This window comes from Ramularia collo-cygni, assembly GCF_900074925.1.
Source record: "Ramularia collo-cygni strain URUG2 genome assembly, contig: RCC_scaffold09, whole genome shotgun sequence".
In the NCBI taxonomy this organism is placed as follows: Eukaryota; Fungi; Ascomycota; class Dothideomycetes; order Mycosphaerellales; family Mycosphaerellaceae; genus Ramularia; species Ramularia collo-cygni.
Genome location: NW_019716263.1, coordinates 897,209 through 915,043, shown reverse-complemented (window position 1 = coordinate 915,043; position 17,835 = coordinate 897,209). Strand labels below are relative to the sequence as shown.

The 17,835-nt window shown below is 53.1% G+C and overlaps 8 protein-coding genes; 4 read left to right on the top strand and 4 right to left on the bottom strand.

The window, feature by feature from the left end:
- Positions 1-34: 34 nt before the first annotated feature.
- RCC_06455 (probable phenylalanyl-tRNA synthetase beta chain) lies at positions 35-1,902 on the bottom strand (the record flags this gene model as incomplete). XM_023771718.1 has 2 exons in its annotated part: positions 35-207; positions 261-1,902. 2 exons carry the CDS (start codon positions 1,900-1,902, stop codon positions 35-37), a joined length of 1,815 nt encoding a protein of 604 aa, XP_023627486.1.
- Positions 1,903-2,424: 522 nt separating this feature from the next.
- Positions 2,425-4,567, top strand: RCC_06454 (probable protein phosphotase 2A A chain; the record flags this gene model as incomplete). XM_023771717.1 has 6 exons in its annotated part: positions 2,425-2,487; positions 2,558-2,663; positions 2,719-2,870; positions 2,922-3,528; positions 3,579-4,162; positions 4,214-4,567. The coding sequence occupies 6 exons, from the start codon at positions 2,425-2,427 to the stop codon at positions 4,565-4,567; spliced, it is 1,866 nt and encodes a 621-aa protein (XP_023627485.1).
- Positions 4,568-4,934: 367 nt separating this feature from the next.
- On the bottom strand, positions 4,935-6,035 carry RCC_06453 (related to uridine ribohydrolase; the record flags this gene model as incomplete). Its single annotated transcript, XM_023771716.1, has 1 exon — positions 4,935-6,035. The coding sequence occupies one exon, from the start codon at positions 6,033-6,035 to the stop codon at positions 4,935-4,937; it is 1,101 nt and encodes a 366-aa protein (XP_023627484.1).
- Positions 6,036-6,357: 322 nt separating this feature from the next.
- On the bottom strand, positions 6,358-8,061 carry RCC_06452 (related to sterol O-acyltransferase/Diacylglycerol O-acyltransferase; the record flags this gene model as incomplete). XM_023771715.1 has 2 exons in its annotated part: positions 6,358-6,384; positions 6,439-8,061. 2 exons carry the CDS (start codon positions 8,059-8,061, stop codon positions 6,358-6,360), a joined length of 1,650 nt encoding a protein of 549 aa, XP_023627483.1.
- A 1,512-nt stretch (positions 8,062-9,573) lies between these two features.
- RCC_06451 (uncharacterized protein) lies at positions 9,574-11,826 on the bottom strand (the record flags this gene model as incomplete). Its single annotated transcript, XM_023771714.1, has 1 exon — positions 9,574-11,826. One exon carries the CDS (start codon positions 11,824-11,826, stop codon positions 9,574-9,576), a length of 2,253 nt encoding a protein of 750 aa, XP_023627482.1.
- A 396-nt stretch (positions 11,827-12,222) lies between these two features.
- Positions 12,223-13,279, top strand: RCC_06450 (related to 3-oxo-5-alpha-steroid 4-dehydrogenase; the record flags this gene model as incomplete). XM_023771713.1 has 3 exons in its annotated part: positions 12,223-12,288; positions 12,343-12,802; positions 12,855-13,279. The coding sequence occupies 3 exons, from the start codon at positions 12,223-12,225 to the stop codon at positions 13,277-13,279; spliced, it is 951 nt and encodes a 316-aa protein (XP_023627481.1).
- A 1,335-nt stretch (positions 13,280-14,614) lies between these two features.
- RCC_06449 (uncharacterized protein) lies at positions 14,615-15,004 on the top strand (the record flags this gene model as incomplete). The annotated part of the gene is made up of 1 exon (XM_023771712.1): positions 14,615-15,004. One exon carries the CDS (start codon positions 14,615-14,617, stop codon positions 15,002-15,004), a length of 390 nt encoding a protein of 129 aa, XP_023627480.1.
- Positions 15,005-15,271: 267 nt separating this feature from the next.
- RCC_06448 (related to ferric reductase) lies at positions 15,272-17,089 on the top strand (the record flags this gene model as incomplete). XM_023771711.1 has 2 exons in its annotated part: positions 15,272-15,653; positions 15,726-17,089. 2 exons carry the CDS (start codon positions 15,272-15,274, stop codon positions 17,087-17,089), a joined length of 1,746 nt encoding a protein of 581 aa, XP_023627479.1.
- Positions 17,090-17,835: the final 746 nt, after the last annotated feature.

Genomic DNA, 17,835 nt, shown 5'->3' with positions numbered 1-17,835 from the left:
TCAAGTAACTTCCACGAGGGACCTGATCGTCCAGCTACAGGAATTTTTCGATGTTGAGCTCCAGCGTCGAAGTTGGGAAAGGCAGCTCAAACTTCTTGAGCACTGTTGGATGTAGAATGCCAAAAGTACCGATTCGCTCACGCTTACTCTTGTCACCGTTGAGCTGGACGAAGATGCCGGCGGCATGTCCAGCCAGATAGGTGGGATCTGCAGAGTGTCATTAGCAAAGAGTGGCATGCTCAGATTGGAATACGACTCACCTTCGACCTCCTCGATGAAATATGCGGTCTTTGGCGGCTTTCCGTCTTTCTTCCCCACCTCGAGACCCGTCTCCTTGTCGATGCTCTTGCAGCTCAACATGAGCATGATACGATCCATCAAACCATGCACTTGCTCGAATCCACTCGTCTTTCCGTACCAGGCAGCCGCGAAATGCCTCTCGTTCCTCGATCTCCGCTCCATTGAAGCATCCTTGAAACACACTTCTGAGACCTCAAAGACCTTGATTGGAACCGCGTGACGTTTGTTTTCCCGAATCGTCTTAAGGAGACCTGGAATGAGCGRTGTGCGGACGATCTGATACTCTTTGGTTTTGGGATTTGCCAACCGGACTGCGAGGTTGTCATCTTCGTGGTTRAGATCGGCGTAGTTCTCGGCGTGACTGCAGAGGATGAGGGGCATAACCTCGCTCCAGCCTGCCATTGCGGCCTCTTGTCGGACGATGTCGCCAAGCTTGTTGATGGGTAAACCCGCGGCATGGCCACCGGTGGTTCTTGGGAAGTTCTTGGGAAGATTGTTGAAGCCGTAGGCAACGGCAGCGTCTTCCATGATATCTGCTTCGTGAAGGACGTCGGCGCGAGTAATGGGAATGTCAACCTCTAGCTTGTCGGAGTCGGATTGTGAAGGCTTCGCTGAGTGACCCATCTTTTTGAGCAGGTCACACAGAGACTCGCGGGATTCTTCAAGGCCGCAAACCGAGTTGATGAATGTGGAAGAGGCTGTGGTGGCGCGTGGCTCGAGGTTTGGTGTTGTTCTCGACTCGCCATTGTGAGCCGAGATGATTTCGACTGGTTCAATGGTGAAGGGCTCGGCGCAGTATTGCGAGAACATTGCTACGAGGATGTGGTTGACAATCTCTAGCTTGGTCTTGTCAGTGGCCGTTATGTCGATGAAAATGTTCTTTGTTGTTGGGCTGATTTTAGAGTGGTTGCTATTGATGATCGGCGGCATCGAAAGAACGGTCCTGTTCTTGTCGTAGATGATGGGGTAGACGGGAGAATCGCGAATGATGGGCAGGAAGCGAGAAAGGTGCTTGTCCTTCTCGTAGAACTCCATCATTTCCCTGCCGGTCATCTCCTTGGTCTGGTTTAGGGGCGCAAACTTGATCTGGTCCGGTGGGAGAGCTTCGTAGGTGAAGGGGCCCTCCAACGTATCCATGTCGTGGGTGCCAATGGCCACGAGTGTCCGATTGCGAGCCAGGTTGGCATGCAGTTTATCCTGGAGTGCAATGAATGAGTCGTATCCTGCCTGACCAAGCGTGACATTTCGGAGAATAGCACATGAGAAGTAGGGTCGTATCCGTGCAGTGTCCTCGTGAATCGTAACCGTCTGCAGCTTTGTCGGTGCTGTCAGACGATAGTTGGGCATCGTCTGGCGGCCCAGGAAGACATTGAGTGCCATGGCGATACCCTCGAAGCACAGCATGTCATATCGGTTGGCGGGTATTTCAATCTTCAGCTGTGGTGCCTCTTCCACTCCATTCACAATCGGCCTCTTGGATTCCGAGGTATCCTCGTCCAGCTCAATACCGAATTCGAAGCATAGCTCGTCGAACTCGTCCTTGGTGTACTCCCGGCCCAGTGCCTTGTACAAAGCCGCCTTGTCCACCCCAATCGTTGGCATGTTGACTCAATACGCCAGCAGCGGCGCGGGGCTGTAGTTTTCCTACGATGAAAGTGTACTCGGAGCCGAAGTCGACCGGTCGCCTAATGCAAGCAGCGGTTGCAGTGAATGTGTGTAATTTCTTCCAAGTCCGTCTGCACGCCGGTGAGGTTGATCGGTCGGAAAGTGGTGCTGTGACTTTGCAATGGCAGCGAAGGTGGATATGACTGTGACTCTCGAAGCCCAATTGTTTTTAATTAGAGCTAGCGCACAAGAATGAGCTCACACGCCTTTACCGCAACACCACCTCAACGACACGCAACTCATCCACATAAACAGCCCGCGCATACTGTCCGCAATCTGCTCACGTATTCAGTCATATCGCCGATCACATCAGCTCTCCTCCCGACGTAGTRGCCTCCGCTCCGCCCTTACTGGAGTGGAACCTGCTTCACCCCGCGCGCACCACCCGCCAGTGCTCCCGGCCTGCAACTGGGYCATTCGCTCCTTACACACCCCACGACCCAGAAGCATAGAGCCAACATGGATGAGCAAGGCCAAAACGACGAGCTGTATCCCATCGCCGTCTTAATCGATGAGCTCAAGGTACGCCCAGGCTGCTGCGGGCGGAAGAAGTGTACATGCATGATGGAACCGCGATTGACCTTGACAACAGCACGACGATGTTCTCCTACGCTTGAATGCCATTCGCAGACTGTCAACAATCGCTCTAGCATTGGGCCCCGAGCGGACGCGCGAAGAGCTCATTCCATTCCTTGATGGTGCGTCACACATCTGGACCCGCGACCCGACGGATCGCTAACAATGAACGCACAGAATCTGTAGAGGACGAGGACGAGGTCCTCACTGCACTCGGAGATGAGCTGGGTAACTTTGTGGAGTATGTGGGTGGTCCGGAAAATGGACACGTGCTCCTCTCACCTCTTGAGAACCTCGCAACCATTGAGGAGCCTCTGGTCAGGGACAAAGTAGGTTTGCCAGAGAACCAAGCCTGCAGAGACACATCTGACATTTAGTAGGCCGTGGAGTCCCTCAACAAGATCTGTGATCAGCTCTCCCAGCAGCAGGTTGAGCAGTACTTCATTCCACTCACAATCCGCCTGTCAAAGGCCGACTGGTTTACTTCCAAGATCTCCGCCACCGGACTTTACAACACACCGTACCAGCATGCGACGGCACAGTCGCAAGAGGGGCTTCGACAGCAGTTCTCTCAGCTCGTTCACGACGATACTCCCATGGTCCGGAGACAAGCTGCCAACAACCTCGCCAAATTCGTCAAGAGCATGCCAGCTGCCATCGTCATCGAGGAGATGATCCCCCTCTTCCAACATCTCGCCGGCGATGACCAAGACAGTGTTCGCCTTCTCACGGTTGATGTTTTGATTGCTATCGCAGAGGCTGTGCCCAAAGAACAGCAGAGCAGCCACGGAGTTCTCCTAACTGCTCTTCGGGAACTATTCGCGGACAAGAGCTGGCGAGTGCGTTATACTGTTGCGGACCGTTTCGAGAAGATTGCGAAAGCTGTGGACGACGAGGTGATTGCGCGAGACCTGGTTCCCTCTTTCGTCAAGCTTTTGAAGGATAATGAAGCAGAGGTCAGGAGCGCCATTGCAGGCCAAATTCCGGGTACGTCATATGAATTCAAGTGCTCGACGTGCGCTGACGAACATTTACAGGCTTCTGCCAACTGGTTGAGCGCCAGGCTCTGCTCACCGAAATCATGCCAGCTGTGGAGGACCTTGTWTCCGACAGCTCGCAACACGTCCGCGCCGCATTCGGCAACCAGATCAGCGGTCTTGCGCCAATCCTCGGAAAGCAGGAAACGACTGAACATCTCCTCCCAATGCTCTTGCAAATGCTTAAAGACGACTTTCCCGACGTACGACTCAACATCATTTCGAAGCTTGAGCAGGTCAACAACGTCATTGGCATCGAACTGCTCTCCCAATCACTACTTCCTGCCATCGTGCAGCTGGCAGAGGACAAGCAGTGGCGTGTTAGACTCGCGATCATCCAATACGTGCCGCTATTGGCGTCTCAGCTCGGCGTGAAGTTCTTCGACGAGAAGCTCAGCAGTCTCTGTATGTCATGGTTGGGCGACACCGTGTTTAGCATTCGCGAGGCCAGCACACAGAACCTGAAGAAGCTCACCGAAGTGTTTGGTGTCGAATGGGCGAGCGAAGCCATCGTGCCCAAGGTAGCGGCAATGGCTGAGCACCCCAATTATCTCTACCGCATGACAACTTGCTTCGCGGTCTCGGTGTGTTCCACAAGCCTTTTGAACGACGAGACATCGCTGACCATAGCACAGATCCTTGCACCTGCACTTTCTCTCCCCGTAATTGCAAAGTCGGTCATTCCTATCTTGGCACAGCTTGTCGCAGATCCCATTCCAAATATCCGCTTCAACGTCGCCAAATCATATGGTGTGTTGGTCGACATCCTCAAGCGCCTCCCCGATGACTCGACCAGCACCATCGCAGATCTCGAGAAGCAATCTTCGGCCAACTTCCCAGGAAGCGAGCGTGGCTCGCAGCTAGTACGGGACGAAGTGTTGCCTAATCTTGAGAAGCTCATGCAGGATGATGACGTGGATGTGAGGTACTTTGCGACAACAGCGAGCAAAGCGTGGACGGACAGCCAGGACAGCGCTATGGAGACCTAGGCATGTCGTGATCGATCGCAGTGACAAGCATGGTGCTAACTGGCGAACATAGGACGTCTTATCGGTCGGTTCAGGCATTCAGTAAGCCACACAAGATCTGTGCGCGGACTTGATGTCTCAGGAAGATGGATCAGAGGTATTTGGGACACGCGAGTTAGTATGATAGGCATCTAGAAGTAGCGGCCTCGGATACCGCGGGCATTCGCGAGGTCCGACTGCTTTCCATGCTGTGCTCTGGGCGAAGAACGCCAATAAAAGATACCTAGTAGAATACCATCAGTGCCTCGGTTCTATGATTGCATGTGAGTGCTACGACGTTGGATAGACCATGTAATGGAGCTTGAACACCCATTCTACATCTACTGGACTAAGCTGTCTTTCCATCAACCCGACCAAGACACTCTTCCAAGATCCGCCACATGCCATCAGCATTCAGACCCCTTGGTATTCTCACGCCCGCAGTACCAGATGGCAGAAGTTCAGCGATGGTCCTGCCGCACTGTGATGGTCCTGATCGTATGTGATCCGAAGATCCATGATGCCCATCCGTGACAATAGTAACCCCATATCTCTCACCGTCTCTGTCATCGAAGATGTCAGACGAGAAGAGTCCTGGAGGGAAGATGGCCGCAACGGCCAAAGGATCGTGCGTCGGTGGCCCGTCTACAAGTCCAAACACATCCGCATATGTCTTTGCGAAGAAAGTGAGGATCTCCACAAAGAGACGTCGCACCGTCGTCGGCTCGCCTTGTGACGCGTTGCTGTCAAATCCGTAAAGAAGGGCTTCTTGGATGGATTTCGTGCCGAGGAACTGATGAGTTAGATCCAGCGGGATCAAAGTCGTTTTTGCTGCTAACTCCATGTTTGAGAATACTGCAGCGGCACTTTCAGGATCAATATAGATGTTGAATTCCGCCCAAGGCGTCCAGTTCCCGAAACGTTCGCCTTCGCCTGCAACAGAGCCCATGGGTGCGTCGCTGAAGTTCCCACCGATTGCTCCGCCCATTATAGAGAGGCCGGCAATGTGAGATGCGAGGTCTGGGTGAGTGGCGAATAGGAGCGCTGCGTTTGTCAAGCAACCTGTTGCGACTAGCCATGCGGTTCCTTTAGGTTGAGCGATTAGAGCGGCGTACATTGCCTCTACAGCTGTTGTTTCTGTCCTCTCGGGAACAGTTGGAGTTGGCAGGCAAGTGGTGCCATCGAGACCAGATTCGCCATGAATATCGGCAGCTGCTGCTGGCGCTCTGCAGAAAGGCCGAGCCGCTCCCGGGTAGACGTGGACGTCTTCGCGGTTGATGGCGGTGAGGATGGCACGGGTGTTGTAGGTTGTGTTCGTCAGAGGGGCATTTCCAAAGACTGTGCTAACTCCTAGAAGATTGAGATTGGGGTGTTGCGCAGCTAGGAGAAGTGCGAAAGCATCATCGTGACCTGTGTCGCAGTCTAGCCAGAGTGGTGTTGGGGCTGCCATGTCTGCTGAGGCCTTGTGAGTATGGGAATTGGAGAAGGCTGTTTGGTGATGCTGACTTGAAGTAAAGCAAAGATAAACAAACAATTGCTATCAGGCTCAAGTCAGGCCAAATGACTTATAGTATTGCTGCAGAGTGACCGAATGTTCAACGTGATGTTTATCAAGGTTGCCAAGTTGTCTCAAATTTGCTTCGGGCAAGCTCGCCGAAACGGGACATCGAAAGTGAGTGTCATGACTAAAACATAAATCGTGGAGATGAATTCAGAAAAATCTGCAACTATACAGGGTATCGAGAAGCAAATAMTATACAAAGTCGTAAGCTCTAAATGAGCACGTAGAGAGCGCAAAGCTGAAAGTCGAAAGTCAGCATTCATCACATGTATCGCAGTATTGGTCGACTCACCAATGACAGTCCTGTGATCATCGAGATCCAGAACATGATGTTGTTCAGCAGCTGTTGGTCCCTGACCCACGGCATGCGCTGGATTGCAACAATGGGCATTTGCATCATCATCAACGTGAAGCCATATCCTCTAAACTTCCTGGTGATACACCCCATGATCAATTCATGCGCTAGCGCGGAGATCAAGAATGTTATGCCAGTAGCTGCAGGACGCGACAGATTGACGCTTCTGCTGGCGCTGTAGACATGTCGCCGGAAGAAGTTGTGTACAGGCACATTCCATTCACGCGAGAACTCGAGCCAATCCAGGGAGTTCCACCAGTCCGAGTAGAATTTTCGATCTGCAAAACAGGTGATCTCCGCAAAAGCCCCCAGGACGTACTCGAAAATGACCAGGAATACTAGCAAGAACGTGACCATGAATGGGAATAACATCCGGGAAACGGTCTCTGCGAAGATGAGCGAGCTATCAATCCATGTTCGGGAGGCTAGTAGCCGGAGTTGCGATTCGTCCAGCACCGGAATGATGAACTCTTCCGAAACCACGGTCAGGAGGGATACACATCCGAAGACGGCAAGGGTCTTCCAAAAGAGCTCCAAATATGAGCGTGACGGAGTGCGTGGATACTCGAGCTCGTAGCACAGAGTTGGACACATAACGTAGTCGGCAAAGTTGTAGAGCGTCAGATTTTGGGGATATGTTACGTTGCCCATTGGCGAAGTGAGTTCCTTCGCAAGATCGTTCCGAAGTTGAATGATTGGTGAGATGTTCTCGCGCTCACCTTCGTCTTCTGGTTCCTTGTCGATCTCCATCAAGTGCAATCTAGCGGAGGGGAAGCGGAAGGCTGCATTCGTGGGCGTCCCAGGTCCTATTGGCATGTCCAGTTCCTTGAGCCTGTTGAGGGTACTCGACAGATGACCGTTGTAGAACGCATAGGAGTGCATCTTCATAAATATACACAAAGTGTGCAGAGTGAAGAATACCTGAGCAGTCCAACTCCAATCGCGGAGAAATGGCAGGCTTATCCACACCCAGAGCCACAGTGCCTGATAGATGCTCTGAATGACCATTCCCCCGCGATTCCACCTCAGCAGACCCTTGCCACTGTTCTTGAATAAAAGGTGTAATGGAAGACTGAGGGCCGAACTTGCAACCATCAGTCCATCACTGACTGCCAACTCCTCCATATCCTGGCGAAACAAAGGGTATTGCCTGAAGTTCAATAGTGTCCCGTTCTCTCGCAGGTTTCGCAGCATAGTGGTTACGACCATGATTGCCAGGCCAATCCAGAATAGGACGAAGAAGCCTCGAAAGTTTGAATATGTGGAATTGGGGTCAAAGTAGGACACACGAGCCTCATAGTCCACCGTAGGAAACATGCGCCCCTTCTTCGTCATGCGCCGGTTAGCCTGTCGAGCTGCAGAGGTCGCCTTGACGGACGGAGGGGCATCCTCGGGCGGTGCAGGTGTGTTCCGCTCACTGGCAATCCCAGATGCGACGGCAGCGGCACGCGGTAGCTCATCGTGAGAAGCGCGAACGAGGTGGGCGTTGATGGGTTTCCGCGCTCGTGGCGAGTGGATTTGAGGTTCGAGGCCGAGGCCGTTGGGAGTACCGTTCGACATGGTGGAGTGTGTAGCTGCACACCCTCAAAACGTATGCCGTGGAGAAGATCAAGCTCACTGTTGCTTTTATTCCATCATGAGGAATGACGTGTGAAGCTCCAGCGTCCTCCGTCAGGCACCGGCATTTCGGAAACGAGACCTCCGCGGCCGTCTGCCACGACCATTTTGTGCACGCCTGCCGCCAGCGCAGGGAGCAGCTGATGCGATATTGATAGCGACGGCCGCGAAGATCCGAGCCTGATGATGAGAACCGGAACGACAGCACCCAAAGTCACGACGGGGGTGAGGTCACGACGTCCACAGAAGGCAGGTGGGACGCGGCCGAGCTTTCCTACCATGTCATCACCGGGGCATCATGGTACAAGGTAGGAGTAAAGACTTACTTCACCTGCGCTTCGACACTACTGTACGGCGTCTCGCTGACACCACACACCCGGCGATACCAACCGCACTCTTGTTCTCGGACGACGAAGTCAATCCGTGAATCCGTGGACTGTTACCTGACCTTCTCACACGTCTTGGCCACCCCCTGTCCATTTGTCGAACATTCCTCTCAAGGCAGATTCCCGTGCGGATATGCGCCATTTCTTTGCTTCGGACGTTATTCTTGTTGACCAAAATCCGCCTTTGTTTGTGGTTTCGCGAGAATTGCTTCGCTGTCAACGGACCAGCGCTGGGCTGCCCGAGAGGACTCTGCGGGTCTAATTAACTTCCGATGCCTTTCCAAAGAGAGAGCCCACTGATTAGCTTCAGCTAGCCAGTAGATATCACATGCTGGTGAGTAGTTTTCCATGGTTCCATACATGCATGCGTCTACACGCACTCGCATTGGTCATGGTTAGTTTTCGTACATCGCCGTATATCGTTGTATATGTGTGTTTCGCTTTCTTCTCTCTACAACCAGTTCGTTCCTGCAAACGCTCATCTTCCTACTCCGACGATGAGGCCAGTCCAAGCCGGACTCACATCTGTTTGTTGTGTCGTTGGCGCAGGACACAGATGAATACTTCCATTAAAACGGAAAGCTTTGGCCTGGAGATGAACAGCATTGAAGCGACCTACCTTACTGTCGGCGAGACAGGGGTACGTGTCGCGACTCCTTTCACATTTAGTATTGAGTACGGCTGCCGTACTCGACATAGTCCTGGCTGGCGTGCTTTAAATGCAACCCAGAGATCGGAGGATATCGTTGGCGAACAGCTCACCCAACGCCTTTACGGAGATCCCGCATTCAAGAAACGAGATCACGGTCCTCATCGGGTTCTCGTTCGATGCCCAATCAGCACTCGTTGACGGTATAAGGTAGGATGGAAAACTGGCATGAGATGGAGAGGCGCATACGTATGGCTATGCTTCGTTAAAATGTGACATCAGCAGCAATATCAATTGATCAAGGTTATCAGGTGTTTACGCATAGCCAGATTCATGACCAACGTCAAGGCGTCCGTGTCGCAGTCACAACTTCGGGAAGCTCTTCAGGTGTTGGGCGTAGTCCGTGATCGACGTTCCTCATTAAGCATCGACAGCCATGGCATCTGGCACAATCTCAACAGTTGGCGCAACATCACAATCCATCATATCGATGCCATCCCCTGAGATGAGACCATGTACTTCCACCGTGCCGTCGCCATGCGCGTTACCACTCGCTTTGCTCTTCACTCTCAGTGCCGCCCGCTCCTTGATGTCAGTCTCCTCTCTATCGAGGGCGCGCATGTGGTCGCCATTGTCGCTCATCTCGAATCGTATGTCGTCTACGGCGAGTTTTGCCCATTCAAGGTGCCTGGCACATTTCTTGCGATCGCAAACCTCAGGGTCCTGGTCCTTTTCGACGTGGTCGTCCTCGCCTCCTTTCACGGCGAGAGAATCTAGCTCGAAGGTTTGCTGGCCAGCCTTGCTGCTCCGCCAAGCTTGAAAGCGATCTTCTGTCCACTCGATACGTGAATCATAGCCGCAATAGTCCTTAGGTTTCAGCTCCTTTTCCGTGGCCACCCGGCTAGCGGACTGCTTGACGAGGGTGATGAACTTCATGCGGTCCTTGAGCAGCACATGCCGGCGCCTGGCCTCCTCCTTCTCGCTGCGGATACGCTCGAGGGACTGCATCTCAATTTCGGTATACTCGATCCGATGCTTGGCGCTATCGCCGTCGTCATTACCGTCGGGGGTTGCAGGTGGACTGAGAACCCCATCGCCCAACTTTCGAAACTCCTCGGCGGTATTGGAGGCTTCCAGGAGAGCTTTCACTTCTCCGGCGGCCAAAGCTCCACCACGTGCACCTAGATCGTCGGCGGCATCCGCATGGCCCTCCTCTACCCCACCCTTTCGTCGTGATGACCGATTCGCAGCGGTGTCCTCCCTCCCTCGAGTCCGCGCCACCATCTCTCGGAAGAAGAGCACACCGCACTCTGGAGAGCAGTACTTGCTAGGCTTTCCCTTCATATCAGCCGGCTTGCGGCAACCACTACGTCGGCAGATTCGCTTCCAAGTCGTCCTTCCGATTCCAGCCTTTGTGCAGTTAGGACATAGGTATTTGTCGATGAGGTGCTTATCCCGCTCTTCAATGCCCACACACTTTCCGTGAAACCAATCATCACACGTCCCGTCACAACCAATCATGAACGTGCCGGTGTCAGTCTTGCGACACAAGCAGTATAGCTCACCGTCTCCTTCCTCATCGCCCTCCTCTTCGTCTTCGTCGTACTGGTCTTCATTCGGGCTTGCCGAAAACGAACGGACCGAAGGCGCAGGGGAGGAATTTGCCGGTGTGCCCTTTAGACTTCCACCTTTGCCAACAGTAAGTGATTTCGAAGCTCGGGAGGATGGTGTGACGGATCGTTTGGTCTCAACCTTCCGTTTCTTCGAGGGTGGTGCCCTTTTCATGGTAGTTGCCGTGCCCTTTTTCGTCTTGGACGGCGCAGGTCGCTTCTTGGAGGCAGCTGGCTGTTGATCTGGTGCCGCGACTTCTGTAGTGGGCACGGGGACTGAAGACTCGCGAAGTGGCGATTGTGTACGAAGGCCATGCTCGTTCTTCAGTGAAGCCACTGCTTTGCTGGTGTGCTGCTCCATGCCACGAGAGTCGACGGGCGACGATGGCTGCGGCGTAGGAACCGCTTCTTCTTTAATGATTGCAGGTGATGGTGCCGTCTCCTCAATCACAGATGTAGTTGATTGAGCTGAAAGAAACTGAGGTGACGCTCTTGCAGCCGCTATTGCTTCCAATTGCACTGGCGCATTCGCAGTCGCATGTGCAGATGAAGACGTATTTGAATCATGATACGACGCATGCGAAGGCCGCCTACCTGCTTCAGCAGGATAGCCCTGCATCGGCGGCAAGGTGAAGCTTGACTGCGCTGGAGACACAATGGAAGCACGCCGCTGCTCAGGCGAGCGAGACGCGACGTGATACTGATCGAGAGTTGGCGAGCTCATCTTCCGCGACGCTCCTGCTGGCGGTGGAGGTAACTGCCTGGAATCACCGCTGGCCCGTCTCTGACTGTCGCCCGAGCGTTGTCTCTCCAGCGTATTGTCATCTGGAGCATTGTAGCCGTAATACTGAGTGGGCGGAGGCGCCGGACTCGCGGAGAGAGATGCTAGTGCATGTGCGGCATCATTGAGGGTCGACGGCGTGTAGGCGTATGTGCGGATGTCGCTATTCGGCTGCTGCTGCTGCTGCTGCGGTGTTGGTGGTGGCAGCTCATCTTTGTTCGAGGGCGACGTCGATCCCGAAGCTGGCGACGGGTTCAGGAGAGATGATAGACTGAGAGACATTGTCGCGGCATTGCACACGGAGAGCTGGTCCTAGATTGGTGGTTGAGACAGAGATTGCGTAAATGTTGGCAAGAAGCGGAATGGAAGTCTCGAGGGATTCTTTGTTCATTCGGATCGTCGCTTAAGTCACGACACGCGCGTGGGGAAAATCAACGCGACAATAAAATAGAATATGTGATGGGCATCTCCACAAATATAAAGTACCCCAGCATACAAATTCACCGCAACCCCTGCTACTGACAGCACCCTTGTATCCGCAGCCACTGCCATCCACTCATCAACCGCCAATCTCGGCCGGCCTGCGCAAACGAGCGTACGAAAGGGCGTGAGTATTCCATCTCGGTACGCCGGGGAGCTCAGCAAGAGGGGGAGTCGACACACCATCTGGCTTCAGACATGACAACATTGCCGATGGACGCCATTCTACTGCTCCGTCTGGCCTACATCATCTGCGCGCTGCTGGTGAGCGACGGTCACGGACGGTTGTAGCAGGGGGTAAGACTGATGGACAGGTAGGTGCTCGTCATTGCCTCTGTTCCTCCACTCCGCGCCCGCTTTCTTGATTACGGCCCTCGCACAGCTCGGCAGAATGATGGAAAGAGTGTAGAGGAGTCGGAGAAGGGCCCGAATTTCGTACTGGTAATGTTGGACAAGGCCGGGAGCATTTGTGTTCCCCACAGCTGGTTCACAAGCTTCTATGCCGTCTCTGTGCTCTCCTCGCTTTTCTGGGCATCGGAGGTGATGCTGAAAGGCCCGTTCTTCGGTGCCGTCGCCCGCAATTTATCCCATGGAAACACTATGAGGTTTGAGCAGGTCGTGGTTACGTGGTTGTTGATGTTCGCACAAGGCAGTCGGAGGCTTTGGGAATGCTTGACCCTGTCTACACCTTCAAAGTCGAAGATGTGGTTCGGGCACTGGGTACTGGGCGTACTGTTCTACATCGGGACTGGGCTTGCAGTGTGGATTGAGGGAGTCGGTGAGTGCTTGGTGTCGCAGCGTCGAACAGACATATGCCTAACGTTCTTCAGCGACCCTTCAAAGCCACAAGTTCACCATCAACGATCTCACTCTGACAGGTCCCAACCCACGAACCATTGTTGGTATACTCATCTTCATACTATCTTCCGGCATGCAGCACGATTGCCACGCCTACTTGGCTTCGTTGAAGAAGACGCCCAAAGGCGAAAACAAATCCGAATACAGACTGCCTGACCACCCAGCCTTCCACATATCTCTCACTCCTCACTACTTTGCAGAGTGCCTGATCTACACATCCCTATCAATACTGGCAGCGCCGCAGGGTGAGTGGTTGAACTGGACTTTCGTCGCAGCCTTGTTCTTTGTCGTGGTCAACCTTGGGGTCACCGCCGATGGTACTAGGAAGTGGTATCGAGAGAAGTTTGGGCAAGAGGCTATCGCGGGGAGAGCGAGAATGGTTCCTTCCATCTACTGAGTCGAGGATGTTGTGGGTGTCTTAGTGATCGCTCGCTCACGGACATCCCTGAATGGGGGCGAAATCAACACCGCCCAAAATCGGCTGTATCTTGAGACAAAGATTGCCTCAATCCGGTTATTCTTGCACCGTGGCCCGGTGAATTGAAGATTGCCGCTCTACTTGCAGCCTTTAAAATTGTTGTACTTTCTGCAACAACGAYAGTGCGATTAAAAGACATTATTCGATGAACAATTTGTCTCTCCGCAAGGCTGCGAACCTTTGTGCCTCTAGCAACCTGTGCGCGAGCGTTGTCGTCGTTTCATTTCATGGGGCGCCAGTACCTAGTAGTAACCTTCACTTTCACGTGCAATGCTCCCCAGGGTCAAAGTTCAGATTTGGCTGAAGCGGAGCGAAGTGCCTCTGTTGCGCCTTCCGACTGATTACAACACAACAACYACCCATCAGAACAAGTAGCGCAATGCCGACGTGTCGAGGCATATCCATTTCCCTCGCCTCACAATATGAGGCGCTTACTATAGTTGAAATCCCCATCTCTGAGTTCTCTCCACCGTTGGCATCGACGCCTGCCACCCCACCGAAGCGTCAATACGTTGGTGACACATCCTCGTCGAGTTTGAGCGCCCCGACTCCGCCTCGCGTTGCCGCCGTCTACGTTCCCATCTATTCTGGCTCTCAGTTCTGGATCAACTATGCATGCCCAGTGACCGCCGATGCCGGGACCAAGTTCTTCTACTTCAAACTCTTTGTCAAAGGCCGTTGCCTGCTCAGCTGGGGTATTGACGAAGAGGAGCATAGCGGAAGAGTCACCTTCGGCATTTTCGATGCCGGCACCGACTTCCACGGTAAGCGTGTACTGGAGAAGAGAGCATTCTTCTTCCAGAATGCCGACTCCAGCCAGAGACGCGGCGGAAGCTTCGACATTCAAGTCTTCAGAAGCAAAGCACGGAAGAGGGAGCCGGCGAAGTTTGAGAAGTTTACGTTGGGCGAAGGTGATGAAGTGCAAAACGGCTTMAAGTATGGAGATACTTTGAGCTTGGATGAAGATGATTGCTAACCAGGACTGCTAGCATATCGACGTCTGGACGTATGAAAAAAGGCGAGCCAAGAAAGATGTATACGTACGCTCTGATCGATGCGCTCGATCAACCCTACGTGACTTTCAAGTACCATTGTCGTACAGGCAGTACGGATCAACGAGCATGTCACAACAAACACGGCAACTGACAATCTGTAGCGCAACTCCGCGAGCTTGGTGTCAGTCTACCTGGCGAGGACGTCGACGACATCGTGGCAGCTTCGCCCAGCCGCAAAGATCTTTCACCAATCAGCCCTATGGGCCTTTCACCTCCCACCCGCGAGTACGCAGCGCCGCCTCGCCCAAGTTTCGACAGCCCAGGCAAGGCTATGTACCCTCTCTCGATCGCTCCACCCCGTATGCGATTGCCGCCGACCAAGAAGCACATCGACAACACCTCTCCCGTCAAGAGAGGATTGGGAAGCAAGCCTCATCAAGACTTTCTGAAAGGCATCGGTGGCTTGGCTCTATCAGAAATGAAACCCGAGAAACAGATGGAGGCTTTTGATGAGCGCGATTGTCACGATATGAGAACATCGCCGGTCAAGCAGCGAGAAGAGGCGGGTACCTCTGTGGTGAGATCATTGAGTTCGGCTGTGAGGAGCTTGCGTCGGAGAGTTGGGAGTCGTGAGGAACAGAGGAACTGATTGACAAGGTGGGGCTGATCAAGGTGAAGTGATGATGAGACGGCGGCTTTTTTGTGGGACACTCTACCGATTACCTAATCGGTATAATGTATCTGTGTATTGCGTATGCTTGAGACTGCTGTGCGTACCTACCTACTAACGTCTGTTGCGTGATGCACCTCGTACACCTTACATCCTCCGGACTGCAGGTGCTTGCCAACGATATGAAGGTCTGATGTCTCTACGTGATCAGGCGGGACTGGGTCTGGACACGCAATCTCCGGAATCATGTACCGCTTCGTGGATCTGACAGAAGAAGAGCAGCATCTACGCCGCCAGCTACTGGACTGGTATGGCCAGTTTGCTCAGCTTTCAGTTCTCGCGCCTGTCCTGGCCATCCAGATCTTCCATCTAGCATCATGGCTGAGACGAAATTTGCCACGACAGAGCGAATTGAAGCAGACCCCGAGCTCTCCCTACGCGAAGCAACTTCAGTCGGGGCAACGCTTCGGCACCAAAGCTTGGGCAAGGAGATGGCAGACCTTTTTGTGGTGGTGCGGTGATTCTTTCAATATCGCTGGCTTACCGCTCGGGACGAAAGGAGAGCTGTTCGGCGCGATCGTTTGGACTGTGTGGCTAACAATGCTTTCATTCTGTCAAACTGGCGATGGTGAGTTAAAGGTCCTTTCGTCACCTTGATCTCTTTTCCACACCATGAGCTACGCTGAAGATCGAGCAATAGACTACTTGCATCTAACCAAACGTCTTGGAGCCGTGGTATCATCTCAGCTACCATTCCACTACCTGCTCTCTCTCAAGACACCATACTCCCCCCTCCAACTCCTCACGCGAAGATCCCACGAATCCCTAATCTCCCTGCATCAGATCCTCGGCCGTATCATGACGGTCCTGATGTATGCTCATGCAGCCTTGTATCTGAATTTCTACATTCAGAAGAGCCTACTAATATCGAAGCTGGTCCAATTCTACGTTCTATGCGGCATCTTTGCCGTCATCGCTTTTACGGCTATCGTGACGACGGCACTCCAACCTGTCCGAAATTGGAGCTACCGCATATTCTACGCTGTGCATGTTCTTTTTGCTGTGCTCTTACTCCCAACTCTTTACTTTCACGTCCATCACGTTCGGGTATATGTTTACGAGACGCTTGCGATTTACGTCCTCCATGTTGCTCTGCGGTTCTTCGCCACTACGACATACACTGCAGGAAGTATACGCCAGGTTCCAGGCACGGATCTGGTGGCCATCACCATCCCATTAAGTGGGCAAAGCTCCGCCTTACAGCCTGGACAGCACGCATACATCTCTCTGAAAGGACACCCACTGTCGCGGACTTTCCGCAGCAACCCTTTCACAGTGGCGTCAATACCCTCGATCGATGGGAACTTGAAGTTTKTAGCAAGAATCTTGGACGGGAACACGGCGAAGCTTGCCATGAGGAAGGAACAAACTCAGAGCATCTCGGTCGAGGGTCCCTACGGCTTGACGACACACGCAGATGCACTGATGGGGTATGATAGAGTCCTGTTTGTGGCTGGTGGAATCGGAGCTACATTCATCGTCCCATTGTACCGCCAGCTACTTGCGGACTTGAGTCCTGGGAAGGGCAGCTATCGAAGACAGAAGGTCAGCTTCATCTGGGTGGCACGATCAATGGCTGACGTGGATTGGGCTTTGCCTAGCGATGATAAAGAGAGGGAAGGATTTGTGGAGAGACTGAAGCTCTATGTTACTCGGGATGCTGAAGGAATTGCGTCTGGCTTGGCTGCAAAATATGCAGTCGGTGGCGCAGAGGGCGATGAAGTACCGGGCGATGAAGGGATTGAGATGGAGGAGCAGAAGACGCTTCTTTCGCCGGACAAGGCTGGGGCGGCGGCGACAGGTTCTGAAGATGTGGATGTTCATGCTGGAAGGCCAGACTTGGCGATGACTGTCGAGCAAGCCTTTACCAATGGTGGGAACGAGAGGGTAGCTATAATGGTGTGCGGCCCCAAGAGCCTCAGCAGGAGCGTACGAGGTCATGTTGAGCCTTGGGTCAGGAAAGGGAGGGAGGTATGGTTCTGGGAGGAGGCATTTGGTTTGTAGAACATGAGAGGGAATGGAAGTTTTTTTGGATGCGCGCTGTCATTTTTTGTTTTCTGTCTCTCCTTCACCGTGTCATGGGCTTCTCCTCCTCAAGCACAAGCTGCTCCTCTCCGGTTCGTCTCTCGCAAGCACAAGTCGCTTTCCTCGCATCCTCAACAAGCACAAACCGCTTCTCCTCATCATCATCTTCATCATCATCATCATCATCTGGCACAAGTCGCCTCTGTCTCCTCTCAACCACAAGTCGCTTCTTCTTTTCTTCTTTCTTTTTTTTCCTCAACAGGCACAAGTCGCCTCTGTATCTCTCAAACACATGTTGCTTCTTCTTTTTTCTTTTTTTCTTTTTTCTTTTTGGTTTTGGTTTTTTTGGTTTTTCTTTTTTTTTTCCTCAACAGGCACAAGTCGCCTCTGCATCTCTCGTCTCACGCAAGCACAAGTCGCTTTCCAATCACACGCACACACTCCCGTTTCCTGGCAGCCCTCCTCAAAACCCAGTAGGAAAAAGAGTAGCCCACCGACCGGTCCCCTTGACCATCCGACATTGTCTTGCCCGACAGCTTTCCCTCTCTCTTGCTTCGCATCTTTGTTTTTCTTTTTTTGACAGCGCCTCCTTTGAAAGAAATGGGGATGGGGGGTATATGCCACTAACCGACGCCGCGGCTCCGCGTGGATCTTTTGTTTCCTCCTCGAGCACAAGCGCTCCTCCCTGGCCATCCTCCTCAGGCACAGGCGCCTCTCCCAGTCAT